The sequence below is a fragment of the Episyrphus balteatus genome, chromosome 3, assembly GCF_945859705.1.
Source record: "Episyrphus balteatus chromosome 3, idEpiBalt1.1, whole genome shotgun sequence".
NCBI classification, from domain to species: Eukaryota; Metazoa; Arthropoda; class Insecta; order Diptera; family Syrphidae; genus Episyrphus; species Episyrphus balteatus.
The window spans coordinates 2,869,736-2,897,713 of NC_079136.1; the positions used below are offsets into that span (position 1 = coordinate 2,869,736).

General features: G+C 31.1%; 1 protein-coding gene across 1 annotated transcript; it reads right to left on the reverse strand.

Annotated features, from left to right (window-relative positions):
- Positions 1-491: 491 nt before the first annotated feature.
- On the reverse strand, positions 492-27,529 carry LOC129917212 (uncharacterized). The gene is made up of 3 exons (XM_055997610.1): positions 27,461-27,529; positions 3,065-3,451; positions 492-3,003 (listed from the first exon to the last, which is right to left on the reverse strand). The coding sequence occupies exons 2-3, from the start codon at positions 3,360-3,362 to the stop codon at positions 890-892; spliced, it is 2,412 nt and encodes an 803-aa protein (XP_055853585.1). The 5' UTR covers positions 3,363-3,451; positions 27,461-27,529; the 3' UTR covers positions 492-889.
- Between the last annotated feature and the right edge of the window lie 449 nt (positions 27,530-27,978).

Consider the following 27,978-nt stretch of genomic DNA (forward strand, 5'->3'; position numbering starts at 1 on the left):
TTTTTCACCAAGTCACCAATTCCACTAGGCAGTGAGAATTAACGAAGTGAATTTAATTCGGTCAGAAAATTTTAATGACTGAGCCACAGACACCTACAGAAAATACAAGAGATTATCTATCAACATTTTTTTCCAAGAGTGCAATCGACTAAGATGACTCTCTGTTTGAGCTCTGTGTTAAGCAATCCATTAAGAAATTTTCTACGACATTCAAGCTTATGTCTAAATTGTCGTTTTTAAAATAAACAAAGTGGCTTTTTTGACTTTTTCCTATTTCCCTAAAAATTAGTCCTCTACGTTTCCTAGACTGATTTTGATTATTTAAAAAAAATATTTTTAAATATTTTTGTACTCAATATGTTTAAAAGTTAAATTACATATTCTTAAAATTTAAATTAATAACAAAAATAATCTTCGATACTATTAACAATTTCATTTTTATTTATATTAAATTTGTTTAAGTTCTTTTTTTAAGTCTTTCTTTATATAGCATTTTCGTAATGGCTTTTTAAATTTGTCTTAATTCTATATAAGAGAGATTCATTTTCTCTATTTATTTTTTTTTTTTAATATGGCAACTAGCAATATGAAATATTCATAAGCTCTTAACGGCTAAATTAAGTCAACAAAATAATACATTCATTCTAATATATTTATATAAACCCTGTTGTTTCTTATTGTTGTAATACTTACTAAAATACAACTTTGATAAAGAAAAAAAAAACTTAAAATGTCTATTTACAAATGTTTTTTGTATGAAATTTTTTTTATAAACAAAAAAAAAATTAAAGTAAATTCTTAAAATACAAAAAAAAAAAAAAATAAATGAATAATCCAAAAGTTAACGAAAAAAGGTACACAAAAGTCTTTTTTTTTAGGAAAAGCGAAATTAGTACGAACTATGTTCATCACTATCTGCAGTTGGTGCTTGATTCAATAATGAAACTCTTGTCTCAGAATCTTCATCTTCGTCCAAATTATCTTTCCCACATTGTTGCTCCTGCATTTCAATGTCTAATGTACCATGTTGTCTCTGAAATGAGATTAGGTATATGGCAAAGGAGAAGGCGATAAATATACCTCCAGCTGCTGCACATAGAACCAACACCGTTGTGGTTTTATCTTCGGATGAGTAAGATGACGATGAAGGTTCATCACCTACACTTCGAGTAGGAAGAGGTTTGCCCAAACCTTCTGCGACAATTTCATTCAAAGAACGACCCACAGAAGCTGGAGCTATAACTTCGTCAGATATTACAGACGAGGAAGATGACTCATCTCTCATTGTCTGCAAGGAATCAATATGTCGGGAATAATCTGTTGTGGTGGCGATGATGTGACTTGTTGGTATATCATTGATTTCTGAAATGATGGGTTTTTGTGTGGATGTTTCAATTGGTTCTTCATAGAGTTTTGGATCAGGTAAGGATTCATCAATGGGATTTATAGGAGTTTCCTCTGGCTCTTTGAAAATTCCTATACTACTTGTCTGATCTTCTTGAATGTCTCCTTGGAGCTCAAATTCGTTTTTGTCAATAGAAGGAGCTCGAGTAGAAGTCTCCAAATTGTCAACTGGAGAGTTAGTTTGAGAATTAGGAATAGAATTCGATATCGCAGACGATGTCTCAGCAGTCGGTAAGGAATTATCATGGGAAACATAGTTTGTTCCAATTTGGTTGTCCTCAAGCGGATTTTCGATATTAACTGGTCTTTCTGTAGAAGTCTCCACTGATTCCTTTACAATAATTGCATTCAGCAGGGATTTGTCGGTGAAGGTATGTGATTCTTTGAAAATTCCATTTTCCTCTACAATCGGCTGATCTTCTTGATGCCCTTCCAAACCAGATGATTCGTTACTCTTAGTCGGAGGAGCTGGTGTAGAGTTCTCTGAATCGTCTATTACAAGATTTGTCTCAAGAGTTTTGTCCTCTTGTGTCTCAGAGTGTGGAATAGCATTCAACTCTGGGATTTGCTTTTCGTTCAGAGTGTTTGAAACATTTTCGGTGGGTGTTTGGAGAGATTCTTCAAGCTCTGCCAGTTGATGATTGTCGTCATGTTCAAATGGCGTTTCAATATTGAGTTGAACAGAATTGCTATCCTCTGTGAGTTCTTCGTTTTTGTCAAGGACTTTAGTTTCAGGAATTGAGGTGGTTGGAGACTTATCCTCAGAGTCAGCCAATCCATTAATATCAGTTACAGATGAAGGAGGAACAACTTCCAATGGCTGATTTGAAGTTTGATTTGTATTCTCGGAGCCTGATGAAATAATTGATTCTAATACTCCTTTGGGTCTATTAATAACAAGATGAACAACAGGATCAATTTGAATATTTGGTGTCGTTACTACAATTTCGTTTGTTTCCTCCTGCATCGATAAATCAGTTGAACTTCTTGGAGATTCATCATCGACACCAGGTTTCTTCATTATGGTGTGTGTAAGTTCATTAGCAACTACTGTCACTTCGTTTGTAATCTCTCCAGTTGATTCAGTGACTGCTTCGATTTCTTGAACTGAATCGTTTGCTGCTATTTTTGTGGATTCATCGATGAATACATCATTTTGGGACCCTGAAATGGGTGCAGGAGTAGCTTTTTCAGATGATAAATCCTCTGATATAGACAAATCTTCAGCAGCTTTATTTTCATCCTGATTTGACTCTGAACTTTTTGAACCATTTGAATTTGAACTTGAATCGGATTCAGATTCAGATTCGGCAGAGTCATTATGTGATGTAATTTCGTTATCAGTTTCTTTAATGAAACCATGCATTTGATGTTTTTGACTGGGTTCGTCTTCAAAGAATCTACTCAAATCATTCAACTTTTCAGGACTTTTTGTGGAGACTTCTTGTTGAATCTCAGTAACTTCAGTTTGAGCTTCAACATTACTTGTTTCTTCTGTCTCAATATCTACATTTGATATATTTTCCTTTATTGGAACTATAGTCCAGATTGTTGCGTCTAGAATTGGTACTTCAGTGGTCATCAATGAAATTCCATTTTCTAGAAAAAAGAAAATTTAAGTAGTAAATCAAATTGATTAACGAAATTCAAACAAACTAACCTGGTTCAATAGTTGACTCCAAGTTCTCAACATTGTCATTTTTCTCAATCGTACTGTCTTGATTTTGTGGAACTTCCGGATTGGAAATTTCATCAATGGAGATATCAGTCTTAACGGTGGTTACTTCATTATCATTAATTTTGGTGTCATTGATGGTTAAATCATTTACATTAACTTTTTCAGTTGTGATTGTTAAGTTTTCGAACTCATGTCCTAGATCCAAAACGATGGGTTCTTCTGGTTGTATTTCTCGAACGTCATTATTTTCTTCCTTTATTTCTGAGTCTATAAAATTCATTTGAATGTCCAAATGGTATTGTGTGTTATTATCATCTTTTTGTATGTCCACGACATTGTCAACTGTGTTATTATTTTGTGTTGAGGATTCTAAAAATGAAAAAAGGCAAAATTATTCATTGAATTAAAAAAAAAGTAAAATTCAAATTTGAATTTGAATTAAAAATGTCCCATATTGTTGTTGAGATTGTTGTTGAAATTGATATTGAAATGGGGTTGTTGTCTATGATAACGAAAATGTCTATGATTAAGAAACTTTTTTCGGAAAAATCCTTTTCAGAAAGGGAAATATCGATTGGTTTGAAGATTTGCTAAAGAAAATGTAATAATATCGTTGCATACTTTCAGTCAAATTTAAGCATTTGTATTTTGAATTTTTGCTTCCGTTCTGAAAAATAGCGGAAACCAGGAGTTGAATTTGGTTTCATAAAAAATTAACGTATTAGCGATATTATGTACTAGGATTTATAACAAGGACAAGATACGCATTTTCAGTATGTGATGAAGGAAATCTAGAAGTTAACTTTATAGCCAAAACAGTGTTACATTGATTTGAGATGGTCAATTTTAAGTTGGACATATGATATTAGAGCAGAATTATATCAGACGTAGTAGATTAACTCTTTATAATCGCTCCTTATTTGGCTAAGAAAACAGAGCAGAGGGTTGTGGACAGTAGGAGAGTTTGTTAGTTCTTACTGGCTGAACAGAATGGAAATTCGCTTGTGGCAAAGAAAAACGCCGTGGTACAAGATGTCAAATAAAATCGCTCAAAATGTAGAAAAGATGAACAGAATTATGTGGCGCACTAAAATGTCAATTGCCTTGAAAAAAAAATAATTTTAACTCAGCAACCACATTAGAAACGTCAAAAGTCATTGCGCTTGTAGCTTGAAGTAAAAGTCGACTCGACTTGTACCACAGCGAATTTCCTTGCCACAGCCACAGCTACGTATTCTGGCACCAATATACTAATTTCATACTTTTTAACTTTGACAGCGCCACAAGACACAGCCACAGCTACATCATTCTGTTCCACCAGTTAATGGAATACTTGGAAAACTTTTAGTGAATCTCTGAATCACTGACAACGTTTTGAAATACCCCATCGATTCCCTTCAGACCAAAGACTTTTAATATAAAGTTCTTGGAATTATTGCAGTTTAACTTTTTTTGTCTCTCAAATTATACAAGTTTTTCTTTTTGTATATTGTTTTAAATACATCCATGTCAAAAATGGATTCAAAAATGGGCTTTAAAGAGGAAATTCTTTTTTCTAGACTTGAGAGAGATTTTCAAATCTCAGCTCTTGTTCACATTATAGATTCAGATCGTAAATCAACTTTACGATGGTTAACAATTGTTCGTGATTATTGGCAGGTTGGGAAACGTTAGGAACTAAAAAGCTACTCAAGTTTCGGATCTCTTATTGGTTACCTAGCTAAAAAATTATTAAGATTAATTATTAAGATTAAGATATTTCGTTGGAAAGTAAATCAAGAAAATTCGCCCTAGCTTGTTTTGTAAATGTTAGTAACAGCGTTTTCGTTTGGTAGTCCCGAATAATTCGGAGTAATTCTGAAATCGTTTGTTTTGCATTTCTTTTTCAGAAAAGAAAAGAAAATCGATTCTGGATTCAAAGATGAAATCGATTACGCAAACGCTCAGATAAATTAATTTTCAGATTTAACGTTCACTTAAAACAATTTTTGTTTGATTTGTGACTTACTTAAGTCAATGGTAACCTATTTAAACAGAAGTGTATAGGTATGGGGTCAAATAAATTATTTCTTTATTCATATTGACCGGTATGTTAATATTTAACGGTTATAGTCCCAAAATCAGTTGGTCATTGTTAAGGTTTAAATGATTCGGTCTTGTTATTTATATTTCTCAGAATAGTTAAATACATTAATCCTAAAGGCAATCGAATGACTCTTATAATGTCTACTTATGTACCTAAATTAGAAAAACTCAATTAAGTTACTACTATTATTCGGTTTTATATACTTAATCGACAATTTGTTAAGAGTTAAAAATAAATCAAAAAGCCTCTTTTTGTGAACATTATTGAAACAAACTATTTATCAGATACCAGTTTCAAACGCACAAGTTAAGAAAAAACAAATACAAATTTGCATAAGTAATTTTGCAACAATTCTCAAACTTATACTAATTATTATTTTATCTTATTTGTGTTGTTTGCATTCGTTATATTTATATCTACTAGATTATCAGAAAAAAAAACTGGTTAATGAATGAGTTAAACCTGTTGTTTTTATTTTTAATCTTATGATAGGAAATAACATAGTTTGAATCATAAAACATAAATCAAGTCATACATAAATAATAATTATTGATGGTTGACGATGAAAAAAAAATTATTTCTAGGTATTTCGATTTTAAATCGATCAATTGAATTTCGTTAGAAATAAAGAATATGGTTAATTTATGTAAATTTTGAAAATGTTATTTCTTTTGAGTTTTATTTTTTTCAATTTTTCATGGAAAAGTATGTTTAAAGACAAAAAATTTTTTGAATAAATTTAAAATTTTGCTATACAATCTGAAGATGAAAATTGTTATTCTCGAAAACGTTAATTTTAAATAAAATTTGTATGAGTATAAGGAGTTTGTCTTTTTATCTACTTATTTTGTTTTTTAATGATTATTAAACATTATAAAATGATAATCTAAAACATTATTGCAACATAGGTAACTAGCACAAAGACTAGAAAAAAAAAACTATTAAACTACATAACACGGTTTTTCTTCAATCCGTTTTCCCCACTTAATATTAAAAACAAACTTTGATTGATTAAATATTTTCAAGCGCTTGTTAAATTCAACTTATTTTATCGTTATCTTTCTAGAATAGTGGTCTTTTCTTATCATTTATCAATTGTAATATGCGCCTCAATTCTATACTTTTTTGTTCAATTTCTATGCATATCCAAAAACGATCTCTTCAATGACGTTAAGTGTTTTAGAATTACATGAAAAACATTAAGTAAGAATTCTTAGAAAAATATCAAATCTTTTGTACTATTTAAGGGTACAAAAATTCTTTTACAGATTAAGGACACTTTAAAATCCTTATGATCCCGAATCCGAACAATAGATCATAAAGAATGCGAAATACTTTCGAAGATCGTTATTATAGAGGCATCAAATTCAGGTATAAATTGTATTTAAGGTATACAACCATTTGGAAAGGCATGCAGTTACTATACAAGGCAAGAAGAAAAGAGAAAATGCAGAAAAAAACACACTAATGTAGATTGTAAAGCCTAAAATTTTGTATTAAGAAACCACAAGAATCAACTTTTGTATTGGAAAGTTATAAATAGGTATACAATTAAAAACAAGGCAGAGTCCTGTGACGAATTTTATCAAAGTCCAATCAATCGTTAATGAAAACAACGGAAATTATTAAAATTTCTCAAAAAAGAAAAACAAAACCTATCAATCTTCATTATCTCTATCGAACTCCTGAACCATAATTATTATAATTTTTAAATGAGAAAATCGCACAAGTTTTTCCTTTTTATATATCGTTAAAAAGAAAAAAAGGAAACACTAAGAGAACTTGCCATCAATAAAATTCATATAATCATATATCAAAAGAGATAAGACCCCCTGAACGAGCTATAAGCATATGACAAAGAGCCGCATTGTCAGAAATTAGATCCAAAATAATGTGAACAATCGTAATCGATGAATTCCCAGTCACATGAATTATTTCCTATACTAAATATTTACATTTACAAATCTATAAAAAATACATTCATAAAAAAAACAGAAAATATATCAAATAGGCTTATCAAAAATCCCTTTGGAATTTTTTTTTTCGGCAGCGAAGGCGTATTACAAATCTGTAAAGGCGTAGATACCCTGTCTCTTGAATGTTGATCGCGTCAGTTTTTCCCCTTTTTTTTTGCCTTTTATTGTTTAGGTCACCAAAAAGATCTCTCTGTTTTAATCCCTTTGAGAGAAAATTGAAATTGAAATTCTTTTGATTGTGATTCTGCCGATTCTGGGAAGAAGCATAAAATCTCATCTATCTACATAATAAAGCAGGATGTTGTATGGACTTTTATGGAGATTCTGTCTGCCAGAGTCATAAAACTGTGGTATCTGCATAAGATAGATGTCAGTTTTCATATTTTCTTCACTTACAAATGTTTTGACTTTGCTATGGCTTTTAAAAAAGTCATTAAAATGCACATAATGAGCAATAGCACTTAGGTTTTTTTTTTGTACTCGAGCATATTTTCTACCCTAAAAAAACCTGCGGGGCATGTGTAAACATGACACTGATGGTTTTTTAGGGATGTTTTAATAGCTTCAGGGAACAACAACAAGCCAGTTAGATATGTGATGGATGAGCATCAGATGACCCCGAATAGATCACCCACCAGATATCTACCTAAACCTACCTACAAACAATAGACAAAACAAAGATAACATGTGGCTATTCTGTACACTATGATGATCTCCAGCTTGTCCATAGTGTCCAGCTGTTGATCGCGGCATTTGGCCTTTTGATCAGATATGAGGGTCCATGTGACACGTTCGTGTTGTTTTAACATCAATTTTCCCATTTCACGCACAGACAAATCCATAGATTATGGGTCTTTTTAGGACAAATGAGAGTGGCAACCGCTACTTGATTCATTTGCTAACAACATCCAAACGAGAAATATACGATCTTGTAGTTCCCCAAAAAAAACAACATTCTTGAAATTTATTCCAAAATGAATTTCTTTTGTCAGATATATTGGACCAGCAGCAGGGCATTATCAGTGTCAGAGAATGAAATTTAAAAATAAATTACAAATAAAGGGAAACCATACCAAAAACCACAAATGAAATTCTTTCTCCTAGTGTAAAAGTCTGAACAACATTTTTTTTTCCAAATTTGTTGGAATTTCGGAAACGGTCCTGCTCAACTAATTGTAAAATGTTTCGTTCTAAATTAAAATTGAAGTGGTTCATGTAGCTGAGGATGTTTTTGTTGTTGTTTATGTCTGGTTTCCGTATATTTCTGTCTATTTCTGCTAATAGAATACAACACTTTGGCTTTTAGAGGCTTGGAAATAAATTTTCCACTGAATGAATTATGTGATCTATGTGTTGATTGTATTCCAGATGCAGTAAAACATGCGTTTGGGGAATGATTTATTGTAATTTGTTTTACCTCGATGTTGGAATTGGGCTAAAAGCAAGCTTTTAAGGTCTTATTGGACAGATGTCAAGAGTTGACAGGACTGCCACTTAAGACTTTTGTAGGGTAGGACCTATTAGTTGTATTTATAAATCTTTTTTTTTTTAACTTAACAATCGTTTTTACATCGCTGCCGTTTAATGTCGTTTTCGATTGGTTTCACTCAAAGATTTATTCACTCTTTTGAGTGAATTAGTGGGAGGATTTTAGGGCCTATTTGCTAGTTTTTTGAAAGCGCCCAGACCCAATCCCAAGGTTTGATCACATTTGATCATATTGAACCTCGACGGTGCACTGATTTCATGGCAAAATTGAATAGCTTGTTTTTCTCAAAAATCGGTCTTACAGTTTTGATAAGAATAAAAAATTTAGTGTACCTACTGTTGCAAATAAGTTCCTATTTTGAAGTTAAAAACAAAATATTGTTAGAGCCGTTATTAACGAAAAATGCCATACCGTTTTCTTGATTTCTAACTTTCTCGTAAACGAATTAACTGATTTTAATGAAAAATTTTTCCTACACAAGTTACAATAACCTTAATGTTTAAATTAAAAATAAATCAGTTTTGGATTTAAAAAATACTTCGTTTTGAGGTAAAATCATAATTGTTTTGATAATTCTATAATTCCTTGACCAATCAAAGCCTCTTAAAATTTAGAACCTAAGTTCAGGTGATCTGCGTTAAACCCGGATAATAAAAAAACAATTAAGACATGAAATTGATTGATCCTTAACTGTGGCAACAAGGAAAAACAACATAAGTCAACTTATGTCGAAATTGAGATTTTTACAGAATCTAAGCGATTCTATCTACCATATTTTTTTCGTATTTTTATCTTAAGTGGTTTATGAATTACAGGTAAAAGAAAAATGACATAAGCATTGACTTGTAATGGGAAGCCAAACTTTCAAAACGCTCTCCTGAAAAGTTGTAAAAACTGACTTATGTTGTTATTCCTTGTTGCCACAGTTTTGTTAGTTGTAAACTGCTCTTATAATAACTTTTTTACTTTCCGGAAAAAACGCCATACACCATTTATTTTAAATTCTAAGTAATTGAATCCTAAAAAAATAATAAAGAATGACTTAAATGATGTATGGGTTTCTATTTATATAGGTGAACGGAGGAAAGTAAATGAAGAACGCAGTAGGTATTCGAGAGAAAAGTTTTTACCGAAATATCTCGATAGTACGAGATTATTGCACCAAAAAGATTTAACGCACAACCTTTAAAATTTCTTTACTGAATGTACTTAGTCGCCAATGCGTTGATGGTCGTCAAATTTCATGGAACGGATACACCTTTGTAAAATTCTCCGACTTCGAATAAATCGGAAAAAAAATCTCTTAACAGAAACCTCGATAGGACTGAAGAACCAAGAATTTCAATTAAAAGAAAATCATGGATGAAAGGGTGTTTTTTATTGAAAACAAAATCTATGAGGTACCCTAATGAAATTGGGTAATAACAATACATTTGGAAAAAGAACCAAGTAGATATAAAGAAACTTTATAAAATTACTTTCGGTGAAAGGGTGTTTTTTGAGGACGGAGTGAATTTGGTTAATCGGCCATTCCAAAGTAACGGAGAAGACATACTGACCTTGTTTTCAGTCTATCTCGTTGAAGAAGCAATCTTTTTTCTTGAAACTTGGTAGGTCTTAAGAGCTCAATAATTAAATGTAGCCAAATTATTTACAGATGAAGCGGTAACGCAGAAGACGCATACAAGTCTTCTCCGTTACCGTCTTTGTCTGTTAATAATTAAGCTATTTTGAATTAGTTTTTCTTGAAACTTATAGAGCATCAACTTTATCATGTTCCCTTAAGACCCACCAAGCTTCAAGAAAAAACATTGCTTCTTCAACGAGATAATATGCGTGAAAATGTCCTAAAAATGCAAATGGAATAGCCGTAATGTTAAAAAAGGCGATTTTCATCAATTCATCTAGAACTTAAGTATAAGCATTTTGTTTGCCATGGGAATTAAAATTAAAATAAGCCCTGCTTTGAAGGGTATTTTTTTTATTGGAGAAAAAATAATTATAATATTGTAAAAATCAGTTTAAAAAAATGATACCCGTTTAAAAATATAGTATAATGTTAGGATAGGAGTAAATAATCAAAAGAGGCCATACAATTATTTTGGATGAAAAGAAGCTTTTTTTCTATGGTGGAAAATGTAAAGATTTTCAACTGAAATTTTAATAAGAATTTTTTTTGGCGTTAAATGTTAAAAGTAAAAAAAGGCATTTATATTATTTTTTTTTTTTTGTAAGTTAAAATCAGTATTATATCTTATCAATAAAACTTTTACATTAAACATGACAAGTTGATAACAAACTGGCTTTAGAAAATCTTTTGTTTTCTAATTTAACATTCTGCACCAAAAATATTTAACTCTAAATTAAATTTCAGATCAATATTTCCACATATGAGAGATAAAATTCAGGATCAATACAAAATTCACCTGTTTTAAAGCCCCCATACGAACTGAAAAAAGACCACAGTTGTAAGCAGATCTTAAGTAATAAAAAAAAACGCAAAAGAAACATCAACAAAGCCTTTATATGTAAAAGAACAAGTTCTAAATCAAGGCAAGCTTTATATTCGTGTTCTAACGCTTCAGATAAATGCTTCACATTCCACAAACCAACACTCCACTTTACTTTGTATGTGGAGTTAGCAGGTGGCAGTAAACAGCTTTTCCCTTTAAGCCAACAACGAGTTATATTTTTTTTATCAGGATCATCGATGTTTAAGTGTTTATCAACGATGGCACAAAAAGGGAAACAGTGCGTAGGGAGCAACAGGCATCTAGAAGGCAATGCAACAAGTGCACTTAATCAAGTCAAACAGAGTGTACCTAATTTAAATCGACCAAACACCATTTGTCTTCCACCAAATGATGTTGTCAAATCGATTAACACAATTTATTATTGAATTTGCATCAATTTGTTAACCATCACGAAGTAGAAACACTTAAAAAGAAGATAATTATATCAAATTTGAATTCAAACACCAAATAGTTAAACCATTTTCATTCCAGAATAATAAAAAAAAATATTCAATTTTTTATAAAACCAGAATCCAAGAGTCCAGTTCCCTTTTTTTTTAATGCTAACTTAACTACTAACAACAACAAACATGAATTTCTTGCAGAGAGAAGGTTAACAATCCCACAGCAGCCACCACAATATGCTGCTGCAGTCATTGAAACGGGTTCCCGTGTGTCTCGTCTAGATTACCCACAATAGCCGGTATCAAATGACTCTATGTATCATTTTTTTTTTTTTTTTCATTTATTGAATTTAAATGAAAGTAAAGTAAATTCAGTCTTTTTTCCTGAATTGGACAGGCCAGAGGCGCACATGCTAATACACGCATTCATAATATTCAATTCAATTCTATCCAAACTATACTAACTATAGGTAAAGGTAGTATACCAAACTGGTATTTTGAAATTCAAGATGACAGCATCAACCAACCAACATTCGTGTTGTTTTTGTTGTTGTCACGCTTTGATAACAAGATGTGAATAAGTAAAGCAAGCTGCTGAGCTGAATGATGAAGACAAGATCCCTATAGGTTTGGTTGGGTACCTACCTAACTTGCCAAAAGGTATTCACTTACCTTAACCATCATTTTTGGTCAGAATAAAAAAAAAAACGGGACAAAAGAGAGAAGATCAACAAATAACAAAAAAAAAAAAAAGGATCCCTCTATTCAAAAAAGGAATCAACAAACACACACAGAAACATATAGAAACTTACCAACAACAACAACAACGATCATCAAGACCGCCAAAAGGATGCTGATGCTCCTGCTGTGAGTCATCTTGCTGCTCCTCCTTTCACACAATTTCATTGCGAGTAGAAATAAAAGACTTGATACGAATTGTCTTTACAAATCCTTTAGCTTCACACAAGATCCACTTCCCGGTATCTCTTGTTTTTCTTATTTTTTTTGTTATTTCTTTATCGCTTTCAAGACCGACACCATTCACTGCCGGTTTGGTAGTAGGTTTTTTCTACAACTCAGAAACGCAAATTCACAAGAGCCAATTCCAAAGCTGTTGCATGAGTGAATTGGAAGAGATAATAATTATTATCATTTAAAAAAGAATGTTATTCTTTTTGTTTTTTGTTGGGTTGGAAACTTTTCAATCATTCGTAATCAGGCTGATAAAAAAATGAAGATTATTTGCATTTGCACCCGCGTAAAAATTGGGTTTCCTCTCCAAGCCAAGAAAAAACGTTTGATAACAGTTCATTGAATGAAGAGAAGAGACATGACCACGATGGTACTTTCTTTATTTTTTTTTATTTTTGTTATTTTCTAATTACAACAACAATAGTTCCCAAACCCACGATGGAATGGAAGTTTTTATACGATTTTTCATAGATCAGTGAGAGAGTGGACAAGAGACACTTCCACGCGGTTCGCTTCTTAAACATGAACTGAAAATCGAATGTGTATTTCTTGCAGCTGAGAGGCTCTAGAAGGCCGACGACGGACGACGACGTAGACGACGATTCCGATTCTTCTGAGTCTGCCGTTGTCGTTGTCGTACCGCGGCTGCTTTTTTTTTGCTTTTGCCCTTTGCCTCTGTGCACTTTTCCTTTAGCATTTTGTGTCTCTATAGATTCGGGTTGTGTCCGATTTGAAAGAAAATGTGTGCGGAGGAGGAGAGGTAGGTAGGAGTTAGGAGTAGGTATAAAAACAGGCAAGGCACACAACATACATACAGGCTTAGCACGAGGTTGTCCTCATGAGAGTTCTTTTTTGGTAGTATTCCAGTAATATGAAAAAAAGCCGATTCATATAGTTTTGTTGTTGTAATTGAATGGTATCGAAGTGATCGTTACAGTAGAGGTCAGAGAAAAATTACTAGGTAGGTAGGTATACCTTGTGACTTGAGTGGTTTTTATTAAGTAGATTGATTAATAACCAAGATTGATCATTCTATATGCAATCAAAGAGTATGGGTAGGTACTTAATTAAATGCGTTAGACAGTTATATTTACTTTCAGTCGACATCAATTTTAAAAAAAGGCTAGCTTTTAGATTTTGAAAAAATGCTAAAGGTCCAGTTTGATAAAAAAAAAAAATCATATATATTATTACCGTTGTCGAACACCCTTTTGCGGGACTTACACCGAACAGATTTTAATAAATTATATCTTAAAAAAAAGGGAATTTCTGTCGCCAGAATCTGGCAAAATATAAATATATAAATGTTTATAATTTTTAAGAAATCTTAATTTGTTTAAAAAATAATATTCCAGCCAAAATGAATTTTAAAATGACTTTTTACCACTTTCCAATGAATCTGGAAATGTTTGACATGGCGTGTTCCTGTTCACATTAGGGGTGTTCGTATATCATTAGTTCGTATCATCAGGGGCGTTCATTAGGCGAGTAAATTCTCCGATTTGCTTAAAAATTCTGATGGTTAACATTTTAAGCATTATTATGTACAAACAAATTGCAGATAAGTTTGGACAAAAATATGAAACCTGTCAAATTTTAGAAGTGGGGATGAAATCCTCTCAGAGAAAGAAAAAATTGTGCAAAAGTACGCAAACTCTTTTAGGACAAAATTATCATTTATTAAAAGAAAAAAAGAAGGCACTAGCTTTTGAAAGATTTCAGACTTTTGTCCGAAGAAATTTTTGGGCAGAAATTTGCAAGAAGAGGGGCTCTCTTTTTTGTAAAAAAAAAAACTACACAGTTTCAGTCTAATCAAACAGGAATTGGGTTAAAAAAGTTGAAAAAAGCAGAATTATTTCTGTTTTAGGCAGTACCTAAACAGCCCTGTTACATGTAACATTAGTTATACATTTTTATTTCATTTTTGGCACACAAATTGAAAATGCCAACTTTTGAGGTTCTGGGTAGTCAACCTCTGTAAAAAAAAGATCACTCAAAAGTTTTATTTTGTATTTAAGTGCCTTATATCATGTTTTCACTAAATTCCAAATGAGATATTTTCGTAAACTATTTCATTTTGAATGTCAAATGGTTAATGGTAAATTGCTAATCCTCATCGAGGTAAAATGGATCGAAAGATTAATTTGAAATTAAAGGCCCCAACCCATAGAATCCGTTCCACCCGTTGTGTCAATCAATCCGTTGAAATTGAAGGATGGGACAGAAAGGGGTGACCCAAAGAAAACGTTGCATGACGGATTGCTTTTTGACAGCTCACTTTAAATTCCAAGGTGTGTTCGATATTTTCTCGATGAATGTGCACTAAGGAAGTTCTGATGCAAGAAATTGTTAACTATTATCGTTGTTCTTTTTTTTTAATAAAATAAAATACGCTACTAGACTTTATGTATGTACTTGCTCTTCAGTTAAAAATAATTTTTAATAACAGATTATCATTTGTAGATATGACTTTGGCATAGTAAAATTGAACTCTACAACAGAATTTTAGTATTTAATTGATATAATTTATTAGATATATCATTAAATGTTACTTTTATTACATTTTCTTCACAAATAAACAACTAAAGTTCACAATTCATAAAATCAGAAAAGAAAAGAACACAGTTCTTAGTTCTGAAATTCCCCGGTGTGCACTCCGAAACAGAAAATCGAACTGATCTATTGTTGACAACCAATGTCAAAGGATACGACAGATGAAAAAGTAGAAAGTTGGGCTATTTCTTCCGTCGAATTCGTCAAATACAAATAATTGATTTATTTTATTCATTTCTCACATAATACGATATTTTGATAGGAATAATTATATTCCACATAGTGTAGTTCCGATAACCAATGAAAGATACAAAATATTTTGCTTATTTTTTACTTTGGTGTACTTAGCGTAGTTCCTTCAACATCAAGTGCGGTCCTACCTTTATTTTAATTATTCTTTCAGATCATTGAACACTTCTACATAAGATGTTTCCAAAATGATTGGAAAGTGGAAGTGTTCATCGCTTTTGACAGGATCTTTGGAATAAGTTCAGTGGGGAACTTCCAACGATTGTCAGTATAAGAAAACAGTCAAAAGAAAACAGAAAAAAAAGAAAAAAAATTTACAGCTATAGCTGGGATGGTGAAGACATAAACAAACAAAAGGAGGCGCGAATTGTGATAGAGTTTTGTGAATTTAGTTCGTGTTTTCCAAAATAAATATGTAAAATTAATTATTTTTTTTTAATTAATCGGAAATAAAAACTTCAAATTTGAAAACAATCGCGAAATATAAAAGTTTTTGTGGTTAAATGATTTCGAACACACAGTGTTTGTTGTAAGTGTGTGTGACAATATGTTTTTTGTTTACATTTTCCCTGCCGAGATATGTCAAATTAGAAAAGGAAAAGACAAAGATAGTTTTTGGAATTTCCCTTTATGAAAAAAACACCGCCAGAAACAAAACAATAACAAACGTTTAATGGCGTTTTTAATTGGCAATCCGGAATTGTTCTTCGATTCAGATTTCAGAATCCCAATTGAACAGTTTTTTTTTTATTCCGAAGAATCTGAAGTTTAACATGTGCCACATATATGTGTAATCGCGCCAAACTTCATTTGTTTTTGTGCTGCAAACATTTTGTACTGCTAACATTTAAATCTATGAATTTTCTGTTTTTAAAACCAGAAGAGAAATTCTGTTTTTTTTCAGAATCAGAACTGTCAGTTTTGATTTTTGGTTTTTTGTGAAATTTTTTGAATCCAAAATGGATGCCATGCTATGGTTTTTGTTTTTTTTTTTTTGTGAAAAAATTTGTTTGCATCCATCATGGATGTAATGGCCTTCCACTGCGGAGTTAATATTAAAAAAACAAAAGCGACTTTTCTGACAGACAGCTGCCAAAGTTTATGTACAGTGTGGTGCCAAATATTTGCATGGATTTCAAAAAACAATATAGATAAACAAAAAAACACACCTATGGTTTTTTTTCAAGATTTTTTGTAAGTACATATATGTATGAACATATTCCGTAGGAACATTTCATCTTCCATTTGCCAGGAAAAGTCTGGGAAGTGTACCTATGTATGTACATATATAGTATATACATAATGTACATAAGAAAAAGGCCGGAATATTTGAAGGCTCCAGGGGAAAAACAGCACAAGTCCATTCCAACTCATTTCGAGAAAAATGCATTTTTAAATTTTGTTCTCCATACAACTTAGTACTTAAAGCAAGGCTTAAATTTGTTTTATAAAAGTAAGGATGCCATCAGATAGTGGTCAGTAAATACTACAAGACCTCATCATTCGTTTATTTTTGACAAAAAGTGGACATGTGCCGTTTTTCCCCTGGACCCTTCATTTGCTCTTTGCGTGCTATAGGGGCGTAAGTGTTGCACCCCTATTACGATTGCAACTATCAATTCTTTGCCCCTGGGTAAAAAGGACTTACATAAATGATAGTTTACCAGAAAATCCGATTGAAGTTGAAAATCGATGAATTTTTGAGTATTGATCCTCTTATTTTTATAAGAAAGAGTTACTCTAAATTTATGTTTTTGATACCAAATAAAAGAGCTTATTCTCTTTTCATCAAAACCCGAAAGTGCAATTTTGTGACTTAACCTCTTTGTAGCCGGAAGCAAAGAACTTATAGTTGTTAAAAAAAAATTAGATCTCTTATTTGCTTTGAAAAAAATTTGAAAACGAAGAATGATGCTAACGGTGAAATGTAACTGAAAAGATCCATTAAAAAAATGACCAGTTTTCCCCCATTTCGATTTTAAAACATCAAATTTCAGTATTTATCAACTATCAATTGATAGTTGACAATCGTAATAGGGGTGTTAGGTCCGTTTAGGTACTTCCTAAGCTAAAATATGATAAGTGGCTATTAAAAATGAAAAACTATGAAATCACGTAGGTAGATACGAATTTTAAAATATCCACTTTTGAATAGCGATATAAAATTTAATGGAGTGTGAATTAAATGGGTCTAAGATAATTTTTGGAAAAGCCCAATACAACAGCAAAGAAAAATCGTCAAAGGAAAAATTGTCGGATGTAAGAATCAGACAGAAACCTTACGTTCGACAATTTTTTTATTGACGATTTAAGGTGGTGAATGCATGATTCAACATCGGTTCAAGTTCTTCAAATTGACCAAGTTTGAGATATTAGTTGCGGCAACCTGTTTGAAATAGAGTTAATTATAAAATGTATGTACAACTTAGGGAACCTAGAATTGCTAAATTTAATGTGCCATATTCATAGCTGTTTAACTTAAACTGGGGCTAATCCAATGTATTTTAAATGGGATAAACAGGAGTTTTTTAGTAATTCTCGACTTTTTAAAAAACACACTCTGCATTTACATTTGTACCTTCCTACCTATACTTTCTTTTTATTTAAGCATGCGAGAAGTCTCGCACGGGTAAGCTAGTGAATAATAAAAAGCGCGATATCGAACCGAACACATTTCAAGACTCGGTAAAAACGGGTTGGGTTCGGTATCCAGACTTTCATAATCCTGGTTTTTTAAATTCCTGCCTTTAAAATCCCGTTTTTTTTTAATACTATTTTTTTAATTCCTGGTTTTTTAAAATCCCGTTTTTTACCATCCCGTTTATTAAATTCCCGTTTTTATAACCCCGCTTTTGGAATCAACACAAAATATTTTATTTTAAAAACCGCAGTGATTAAAAAAAAAAAAACACCTTGTGTTGATTCCAAAAGCGGGGTTATAAAAACCGGAGTTTAATAAACTTCTAGGAACTTGCACATGAACATTCGACACTTAATCATAATTATATCTAAGTATTTCTCTCACTCAAACAACCAGATTTTTTCCAAAAATCCAACCTAAAAAAGAGTTAGCGGTTATCTATTTACAGATTTGTTTCAGCTTATCGGTTCTATTTGTAGTTTTAATAAAAAATGGTTGAGACCATATTAAATATTTTTTGTCTAATGTTCGACGATTTTTTTTTTGAAGTAAAAACTTCTTTAGCATCGTAGTGATTTGAAACAAGATGAAACGAAAACAATAGCATTAGAACATAAAAATAAATTTTTTTTTTGCTTTTTTTTATGAAATTTCATCGAGTTTAAAAAATTCTAGCTCTTTTTGTAGATGTCTCATAGGTCTGATCGTTTTATATATTTTGAGCTAAGACAATAAGCTTTCAGATAGTATTAAATTTTTTATAGGTTGTTAGGGAAAAAATGCATTTAATAGCGTGAGAAGATAAAAATACGTGTGTTTTCGCTTTTTTTTATGGAAATTGATCGAGTTCAAAAAATTCTAGCTCTTTTTGTAGATGTCTCATAGACCTAATCGATATATATATTTTGAGCTAAGACAAAAAGTTTTCAGATGATATAAAATTTATATAGGTTGTCATATAAAAAACATGGATTTGAAGGTGATAGAATAAAAACACTGGTCAACAAAATGTAATTTTTTTTTTGCCACAAGAACCCAAATATACTTTTCTAGTATTTTTTGGGGTGCTGAATCCGAATCTGAAGTCAGAAAAATTTGATTGGCCTTCGTTTTTGAAATATTACCGTTAGAAAATGTCAAAAAACGTAATTTTGGCTGTTTTCGAGGTTCTGTTTTTATGTGGGGTAATTCATTATAAACAAATTTGTAATGGTTATTATAAGAACAGATATTCTTCTTTCAAAAACTGTTTAAATTTTCCCGATATCTCTTTTATTGCTCGAGATATCTTTAGTTTCATTTTATAAGTCAAAGAGAAACTAAACTTAATCTAAAGTTTAAGTCACTGGCCACAGAATTTTTGCCACAAGAACCAAAATATACTTTTCTGAAGGTTTTTGAGTTGCTGAACTCAAATCCACAATCGGAAAAATTCTATTAGCCTCCGTTCTTGAAATATAACCGTTATAAAAAAAACCTTTTTTTGCATTTTATAACGGTAATATTTTAAGAACGAAGGCTAATAGAATTTTTCTGATTGTGGATTCGAGTTCAGCAACCCAAAAACCTTCAGAAAAGTATATTTTGATTCTTGTGGCAAAAAAAGTGTAATTTGGTTGGCCAGTGTTGTTTCTGATTCAAAGACCGCTACTTAAATTTTAAATATCTCGGGCAATAAAAGAGATATCGGAAAGATTTAAACTTTTTTTGAATGAATAAAACTAGCTCTTATTGGCACCGTTACAAATTTATTCACAATTAATTACTCCACATAAAAACATAACCTCGAAAACAGCCAAAATTACGTTTTTTGACATTTTCTAACGGTAATATTTCAAAAACAAAGGCCAATAAAATTTTTTTGACTTCAGATTCGGATTCAGCACCCCAAAAACAACTAGAAAAGTATATTTTGGTTCTTGTGGCAAAAACCTTGTTGACCAGTGAAATAGGTAGATTTTTTCTATTTTTTTCAAGAAAAATGATTTTTTAAGGTTTCACTTCTACCACGTGTGAATTGCACACATGATTTTTTTTGTTTTTTTTTTTACAATTTTGACCTTAACTTTTGCTTTATTATTATAGTTGAAATAGCTAATGTAAGGGCAAATTGTCAAAATTGTAAAAAATTTACGAATATTAAAAAAAGTATTTACCACATTTTTCATTGAATTTTTTTTTTTCAATTCAATTTTTTTTTGTTGCAATACAAATTTTATTTTCAATGCTTTTTTTTTTCATTCATTTCAATGCATTTTTTTTTTTTCATTTTTTCACATTAAAGAACTGCTACATAATTTAAGTGTACCAAATTTAGTAGCAGTTATGAAAGTACGAAACGGGATTTGCGGTATAAACGAGGTTTTAAAAAGCGGGCTTTCCAGAGACGGGATTTTGCTTAAACAGGATAATTATAAGCGGGATTAAAAAAAAAAACAGTACTTTAGAAACGTGATTTTAAACATTTTTGTTCGGGATTTCAGAAAACGGGATATTAAAAATCGGGATTCCGATACGGTCCCATTTTTTTAAACTCAAGCAAATTTCACTCTAGTCAATAAAAGCATTAAACTGTCCAACTTTTTACAGAGCGGGAACAAGTTTTGGTTTAAAACATAACGGTTGACTTAATTGGGGAAGCGGTACACGAATATATTCTTAGAGGTCTCTGGAAGCATCACCCAATTGTTAACGTTCCTTTGCGTGTCGAAAGTCGCGAAAGTTCATACTTCAAACCCAAGATCGAAAATAATAGTTTACTTTTATTTTCGTTTAGTTTGTACAGGAAAGATAGACTTTTTCGTGGAACGAAATACAGGACGGCTGATTTTTTCAAATCTGAGAGAAGGGTACTAGAAAAGCTTAACTCCTGGTTTTCGGGACGCCAACCCCCTGGTGAAATCCACCATTTTGAAAAACGCGAATTGGTCTATATCTACTTAACTACTGGCTTGACCGAATAAGTTACTTAACCAAAGTTGTAGTTAATATAATTAACTTTTCTTGTGCATTCACTGTTTTTCAGCGAGGACAACAATTTTTAGGTTATGTCGTTTTATTTTTTATTTTTTCGGTTTTTAATTTTTCTTAGTCACTGTGATAGTTACATAATTTTTTATTATCACTAAAGTTGTAGAGCATCAGATTTCCATTAATTTGGTATACTTTTGAAGATTATATGACTTTTCAAACCAAAGATACCGAACTTTAAAGAGTAATCCCTCTCAATATCTTCAAACACTATACTAATATGTTTTTCCATAAGGTATGAAAAGAAGGCTTTATCGTGTACGTTATGTAAAAACAAGACAAATTTGATATGAGTGGGAGTGTGTTTCCCATTATTAAGGTGGGTCGGGCAATACCTCAAAAGTGTTGTGCTCGATGAAAAACTGTGAATGCACAAGAAAAGATATTTATACTACCTATAACTTTGGTTTAGTTACTTATTCAGTCAAGCCAATAATTAAGTAGATATTCGCGTTTTTCAAAATGGCGGTTTTCGCCAGGGGGTTGGCGTCCCGAAAACCTGGACTTAAGCTTTTCTAATACCCATCTTACAGATTTGAAAAAAAAAAACAGAGTTCCTATATTTCTTTCCACAAAATGCCTGTTTTTTACTAAATTTCCCGTACTAAAACTATAGTTTTCAGATCAATAACTTTCGAATCATACATCGCATGACTTTAAAAAATATACCAAATTATTTGAAATTTGATGGTCTATAACTTTTACTGTTTAAGAAATTATTTAACTATTACCGAGAATAATAAAAAGTTTAAAAAAGCCGAAAAAAATAAAAACAACATAAGCTCAAAACTATTGCCCGCTTAAAAGAATAATGTATCACAAAGAAAAAGATAATTAAATTTCCAAGAACTTTGATCTGATAACCATTTCTCTAGGAAAAATAGTTTTAGAGATACAGATAGATTCGCGTTTTTCAAAATGGCGGATTTCGCCAGGGGGTTGCCGGCCCGAAAACCAGGACTTAAGCTTTTCTAATACCCCTCTTTCAGATTTGAAAAATTCAGCCGTCCTGTATTTCGTTCCACAATATGCCTCTTTTTTTACTAACTTTCCTGTACTATTATCACTGAGAGAAATTATATTGACTAGCGCTATAGGTATTTAGATTTCGATCTGAATTTAATTTTGGATGGTCTGGGTTTTGATATTTGATATCGCATTTGAACACAATCGGGTCAAAGATTTATAAATTCTATTATTTTTATTTTTATCAATAGAAAAAAAAAACACATAAAAAAAACTGAAACTTTTTTTCGTTAAAGATTATGATCATTTAAAGTCAATCCTTTATTTTGATTTTTTCAAAAATTCAATCGATTGAACCGAAACTTTATATAATTTTTGATAGCATATTAAACTGTAAAGACACAGTTCACATTACTGGTTTTCTCGAGATTTTCAACTAAATGCCTGATAACCAAAAGCCCTTTTTATCTGGATTTTTCAAATTAATGCAAAAACTATAAAAAAAAAAATATTCAAAAAAGCACACCTGATTTTTGTGGTAAGTTTATTACCTTCCTTAATTTTCTTGCGCTCCTTTTCCATTCAAAGTTCGATATCTCATCATCGCAGTGGTCGTATCGGACTTTTAAAAAAGCAAATTTAAGCTTAATAAACAAGTTTTCCGATCCATATGAAGGTTAAGATGGAAACATTTTTTTAAAGTTTTTAGTAAAAAAAAATGTTTCGATATTCGTTAGAATAAAAATGAAAATTTTTTTCATCTTAAGATCTCAAAACTAGGAAGTTTGAGCTTTAAAATCCATTTTTCAAAATTTCAGTACAATAATTTTTAAGGGAAATACAGTAACTTTGAAAACCTCAAAAAATTGGAATTTTTGTTATGCCTTAATTTTTTTCCGCTTTGGTAAAAAATACAGTAGCTTGCGTCAGTGGAACCAGCCGGCTTTTATTTTGTTTTTTTTTTTTTTTCGCAGCGATAAGTGATCACCTGTTAACTTTAACATACAAAATATATGGAATTAAAATTTTCTCTATGTCGGAAACCGAATTAACACTTTTTACTAAACGATCGTTTATAAATATCCCAAAAAAGAAGAAAGGATTGTTATTTAAATGACTTGCGAAAAGTTGAGTTTTTGTATTTGATTTTCCTCACAGCATTGCTAGAAATTTTTAATAGGCAAGGAACAATGGTGCGGTCAAATAACGCCAAATTTTCAAATTCGACCTTATAACACTTTGTCAAACTGAAATGACGTCGAGTCTCAATTGAGAAATAGGGCCGAATGTTAGCAAACAAAAATAACAGTAATAGCGTTTTCGTTTGGGAATTCTTAGAACTGTCCGGGACTGTCCGATCCGGAATGCCAAACGATCAGAGTTGGATACTTTTTTTTGATTCTGAAGTTTGGGTTTCTTTGTATTTGTGAAGCGTCAAATGCGAACGTCTGATGAAAGTTTTGTTTTGTTTATTTTTTTTATTATTATTAAGTTATCTTTTTTTTTTTTGTTTTCTTCACTTTATTTAAATATAGTTTAAAGTTTGTGCATAGTTAAAAATCTTAAAATTGAGAAATGAACAACAAAGAATGACATTTCATTACTTTGACGTCTTAAGTGTGAACATGTGTGCGTGATTCTGGTTTTGATTCTGCCTCAAAATTCAGAATCGATTTTCTCTTCTTTTCAGAATTAGAACTGTCATTGAGTGCCAAACGATCAGTTTCAGAATCGTTCGGAAGAATTCCGGACAGTCCCGGACGACCAAACGAAAACGCTATAAGAATAAAAGCAGGAGCAGGGAGATACCACGTAAAAACTATCCGATTCTTATGAAATTGGACAAATTTCGGCTCCAACGGATTCTTCGCTGGGCTGATTGTTACTGTCAATAGTCACTTTTATATCGCCTCTGCTGTGTATTCTAAAGAAACACATCAAATCATTCATCATATAAGGAGAGAATACACAGATGGTTTTAAAGTCCTTTTTTCCATTACATAAACAACAAAACAAGCCCATAAAAGAAAACATTAAAGAAAAGGCATTCCAAATACTCTACCTAAAGCCCTTACAGCAGCGAAGGCACATAGTATGATCTTCTAGGATCGACACCAACATTACCACATGTTTCCTATCCCTTAACCTATACACAAAAACAATCCTTTAATTAAGATGAATATAGAATTTAAAGTCAAATGGAGTTGCGTTTCTATTTCAAAATTACATTCGAGTGGTCCAAGCTGGCATTGTTGATTTCAACAACTGATATTTAATTAAAACACAGGGCTTGATAATTAATTTATAATTGCTTGTCACGATATCATCCCTTGTCGCAATAATTTTAAAAATGTACAAATTAATTTGCTGTTTGAAGTTGATCTCTTGGACAACTTACAATCTTGATGTTGGGAAAGTCATTTCAAGTGGCTCATCGCAATCAATGGATTAGCAATATTTGTCTCATTTAACTTGTGAAACAAGTTGGTTTTTGTTCATGCAATATATTTTTTTTATTACACAGTAATGGAATTCTTTGTGTTATCACTATAGTTGAATCAAGTTCAGCTAAAGTGACTCATTAGGGAAAAAAACAAATACATTATCCTACTTTTGGAAAGAATTTTCTAGGAAAAAAGGTCATTATCAGGAGCAAGACACAAAAGGGCTTCCATTAGCAACCAAGGAAATTCGCCAAAAACAAAATTGTGTCGTCGTCAAATCGCTGCAACTTCATGATTCCTGGTAGCAGCGAGTGCCTTATCTATCTCGCCAAAGTAGGTTTATAAGTAACAAAAAAAATCATAAACTTCCGCTGTTAATGAACATATTTTGGATGGCGCCTTTTGGCTTTGTGGTCATGCCCATGTAATGATATGAAACAATGCACCGACAAGATAGCTAAATTTCCAAAGAATCATAAAAAAAAAAAACCAGAGAAATGAGCCGTGACTGACTGACTGACGAAGAACTGATAGGTCTTTTATATGAAAATGTCGAATTTAAATGATAAATCATTTTTTTTTTGTTTCTTACATCACAATATAATTATTGCTTTAAGAATGCAGATAATATTGGGTATTGCATTGTTATTGGTGATATTTAAGCATAAAAAAGATAAAAACAAATCATACAGATAATTTGAAATCAATTTTTGTATGAATCATGTCCAATAATTATCTGGCGTGGAGGCCAAAACGAATGCATTTTACTACCAACAGACGGAAATCCAGTTAAAACCATTCAGTCGTATTATACAAGGACCAATAACGCAATAAATTTAGCGTAAGAAATACTGCTAATTATAATTATTGGTACCAATAATTCTTAGTGATTCTAACATAAAAGACTGAAATGTGATTGGTTTTTACTGATGCTGTCTATTTTGGTGCAATATTTTCTTACTTTTGTTGTAAAGCAAATAAAAACAATGATCTGATCTGGATCACGAGGAAAATAAAACCCGGCTAATATTAGTTTTTGCAACTTTGACTATAAACAAAAAATCAGTCTGATACCTACATATTTTTTCCATTCTTTGACTTTTTTCGGCTATTCTTCTTGGTTTCAAATTCATTCATTTAAGTATAATTGCTTCGTAAGTTTTGAGAACGGAATAAGTCCAACGTGGCTACCAGAACCCGCTACAAACAAATTAATAAATTTTTATCTCATTCCACTCAAATCCACGTGATCTTCTTCTTCTTTTTTGCCATGAAACTCCTTTTTAATAATAAAAAAAAAACAAAATCATCTGCAAACAATATTTAACCTAATTTAACCAGGTCCCAGAGCCCATTAAATTTTTAACAGCTGAAATTTTTTTATTCACCTCAATAGCGTCAAAAATTTTACACGGGGTTAACTATTTAACGCAATTCACACCCGGCCTAAGTATCTAACCTTTATTTCTGTATGCTGACAATTATGACACAGGTAGATTTTAATTGATTAAAGGGTACATAATTCTCAATGTAACTCGAAAGTTAATGTGTACCTACATATTTAAAAAGCAATTATTTTTCGTGAGCAGGTAGAAACTAAAAAGAAACCTGTAGATTATGTAACTATTCAAAATTGATATAATTTAAGTCTCAATCTTTAATGTTAAAGCAGATGACTGAAAACTTTAAAAGAAACAGTTCGTAACGTAAAAGTTTAAAATACTTAAAAGTGAATTTGAAGTTATATTAAAAAAAAAATCAAACTACAAAGTGTTGGTGACTGTGTCATAATAATTCAATTTAACAATGGAAAAACTGCAAGAATACTGCATTTCTTTTATTCAAACAATTTGTATCATATTTTGTTATCTTTATCTTGCAAATATACTAACTTTCCAGGAAAGTATCAAAGTAATGAAATATCTGCACTATATTGAAGAATTATGATAACTTTACATAAAACATTATGTCGTTTAAAGACTACTTCTTTAAACATTTTTTTTTATTTTTCAACGTATAATAAATAATATGGTTTTTTTATTTAAATTGTTCATGAGTTTCTTTTACCAATTTAATTTTTTTTAACTAATTTTTAATTTACCCAACAATTTTCGCTCTCATTTTTTTGTTTTCAAACACAAAAGTGTTAAACGACAATTATTAGTTTTATTAGTATTTGTCTTTTATAACTAACATAAAGTTAGTTCCGATTCTGATTTTAGTTTCATGATTTCGGGAAAATTTAATTTTCGACCTATCAACCAAAAATCTCTTGAACTTTGAATTCGTACATTTAAAACTTTGCACCAATTAAAAAGAACGTTCACTGGCAAACATTTAATTATTGAAACAGCGGCTCTATCTGATGATTAAGGGCCTGGCTACACAGTGTTGTAAGCTTTTCTGAGTCAGTCACAATAGATCCTTCAGGGCATGACACTAGCTGTTTTTTTTTTGGGAAAGCTATCTCCGCAACTGGATTTATATTCCATTCTTATCGGCAGGTGCATGTTGTTTTTGTAATACATTTAAACTCCAACTGCAGATATAGATATCAATGTCAAAAAACACAGCTTCTCTTTCTAAACTGTGATTTTGCCATGGCAAACATTTAAAGAAAAAAATCAGTTCATCGCCAAAATATCGATTTGAATCCCATGATAATGACAACTTCTGAGATCTATTTTTTGCATTAATCGGCGCAAATTGAGCTAGGCTAATTCTCTTCTGGAAAAAGAAAAAATTTAAATAATTTATTCGAGATAGAGGGAATTTCGACTTAGAGGGAGTCGACTGTACTTCAATATGCCATGCATATTTCTTTAATAAAAGTTCTCACAAATATGTATATAATTAAATTAGCCCTAATTTTCATAAATTCTATTAAGCTCAGTTAAATGACACATTAAAAAAAAAATATACACAATTTTGTATCATTAACTTGTCTATTTCCTTTTTAATGCAAGTGTTTTGATTATTGGTCAAATATTATGTATGTGATTAATGTTAAATAAACGTAAACAAAAGTTGAATATGAAACAAAAACAAAACTTACTTGAAACAATAGATCCAATTAATGAAGTACTATCTGCAAAACCACACAGCTGTTTCGTTATTTTTGTTCTCCTGTGCCGGTTGAAGATTGAAAATATTCACACAAAAATGTTGAATTACTTCTTTTTAATTTATTTTATTTTATTTTTTTTCAGTAGTTTATATTAGTTTTCATCCATTCAAAAAATATTCAAAATTCATTTAAAATATTTTTTTTAAAAACCGAATAGATTGCTTTGACTTTAAAAAATAACATTTCTCAGCAAGTAAACATAAAAACTTTTATTTATTTTTGCAACAGCTTAATTTGAAGATAGCTTTGTCTTTTCGATTCAGCCCGAAACGATTAAAATTTTTATTTTTCGACACCACAATATACTTACCCATTAGCAATAAATATTTAAAAACAATAAAAAACATATATCAGCAAATATCAATTAGATATGGATGGCATAAGTTTTAAATAAATAAACCATAAAAGTTCCTTATTAGGTTATCCTACTTCAATTTTTGTGGTGC

What these genes read in the sequence shown, in the direction of transcription:
- LOC129917212 (XM_055997610.1), bottom strand. Translation starts at nt 3,362, where the DNA reads ATGAATTTTATAGACTCAGAAATAAAGGAAGAAAATAATGACGTTCGA. An exon ending in GGAGTCAACTATTGAACCAG is followed by an intron (nt 3,004 to 3,064) that starts GTTAGTTTGTTT and finishes TCTTTTTTCTAG; the next exon opens with AAAATGGAATTTCATTGATG.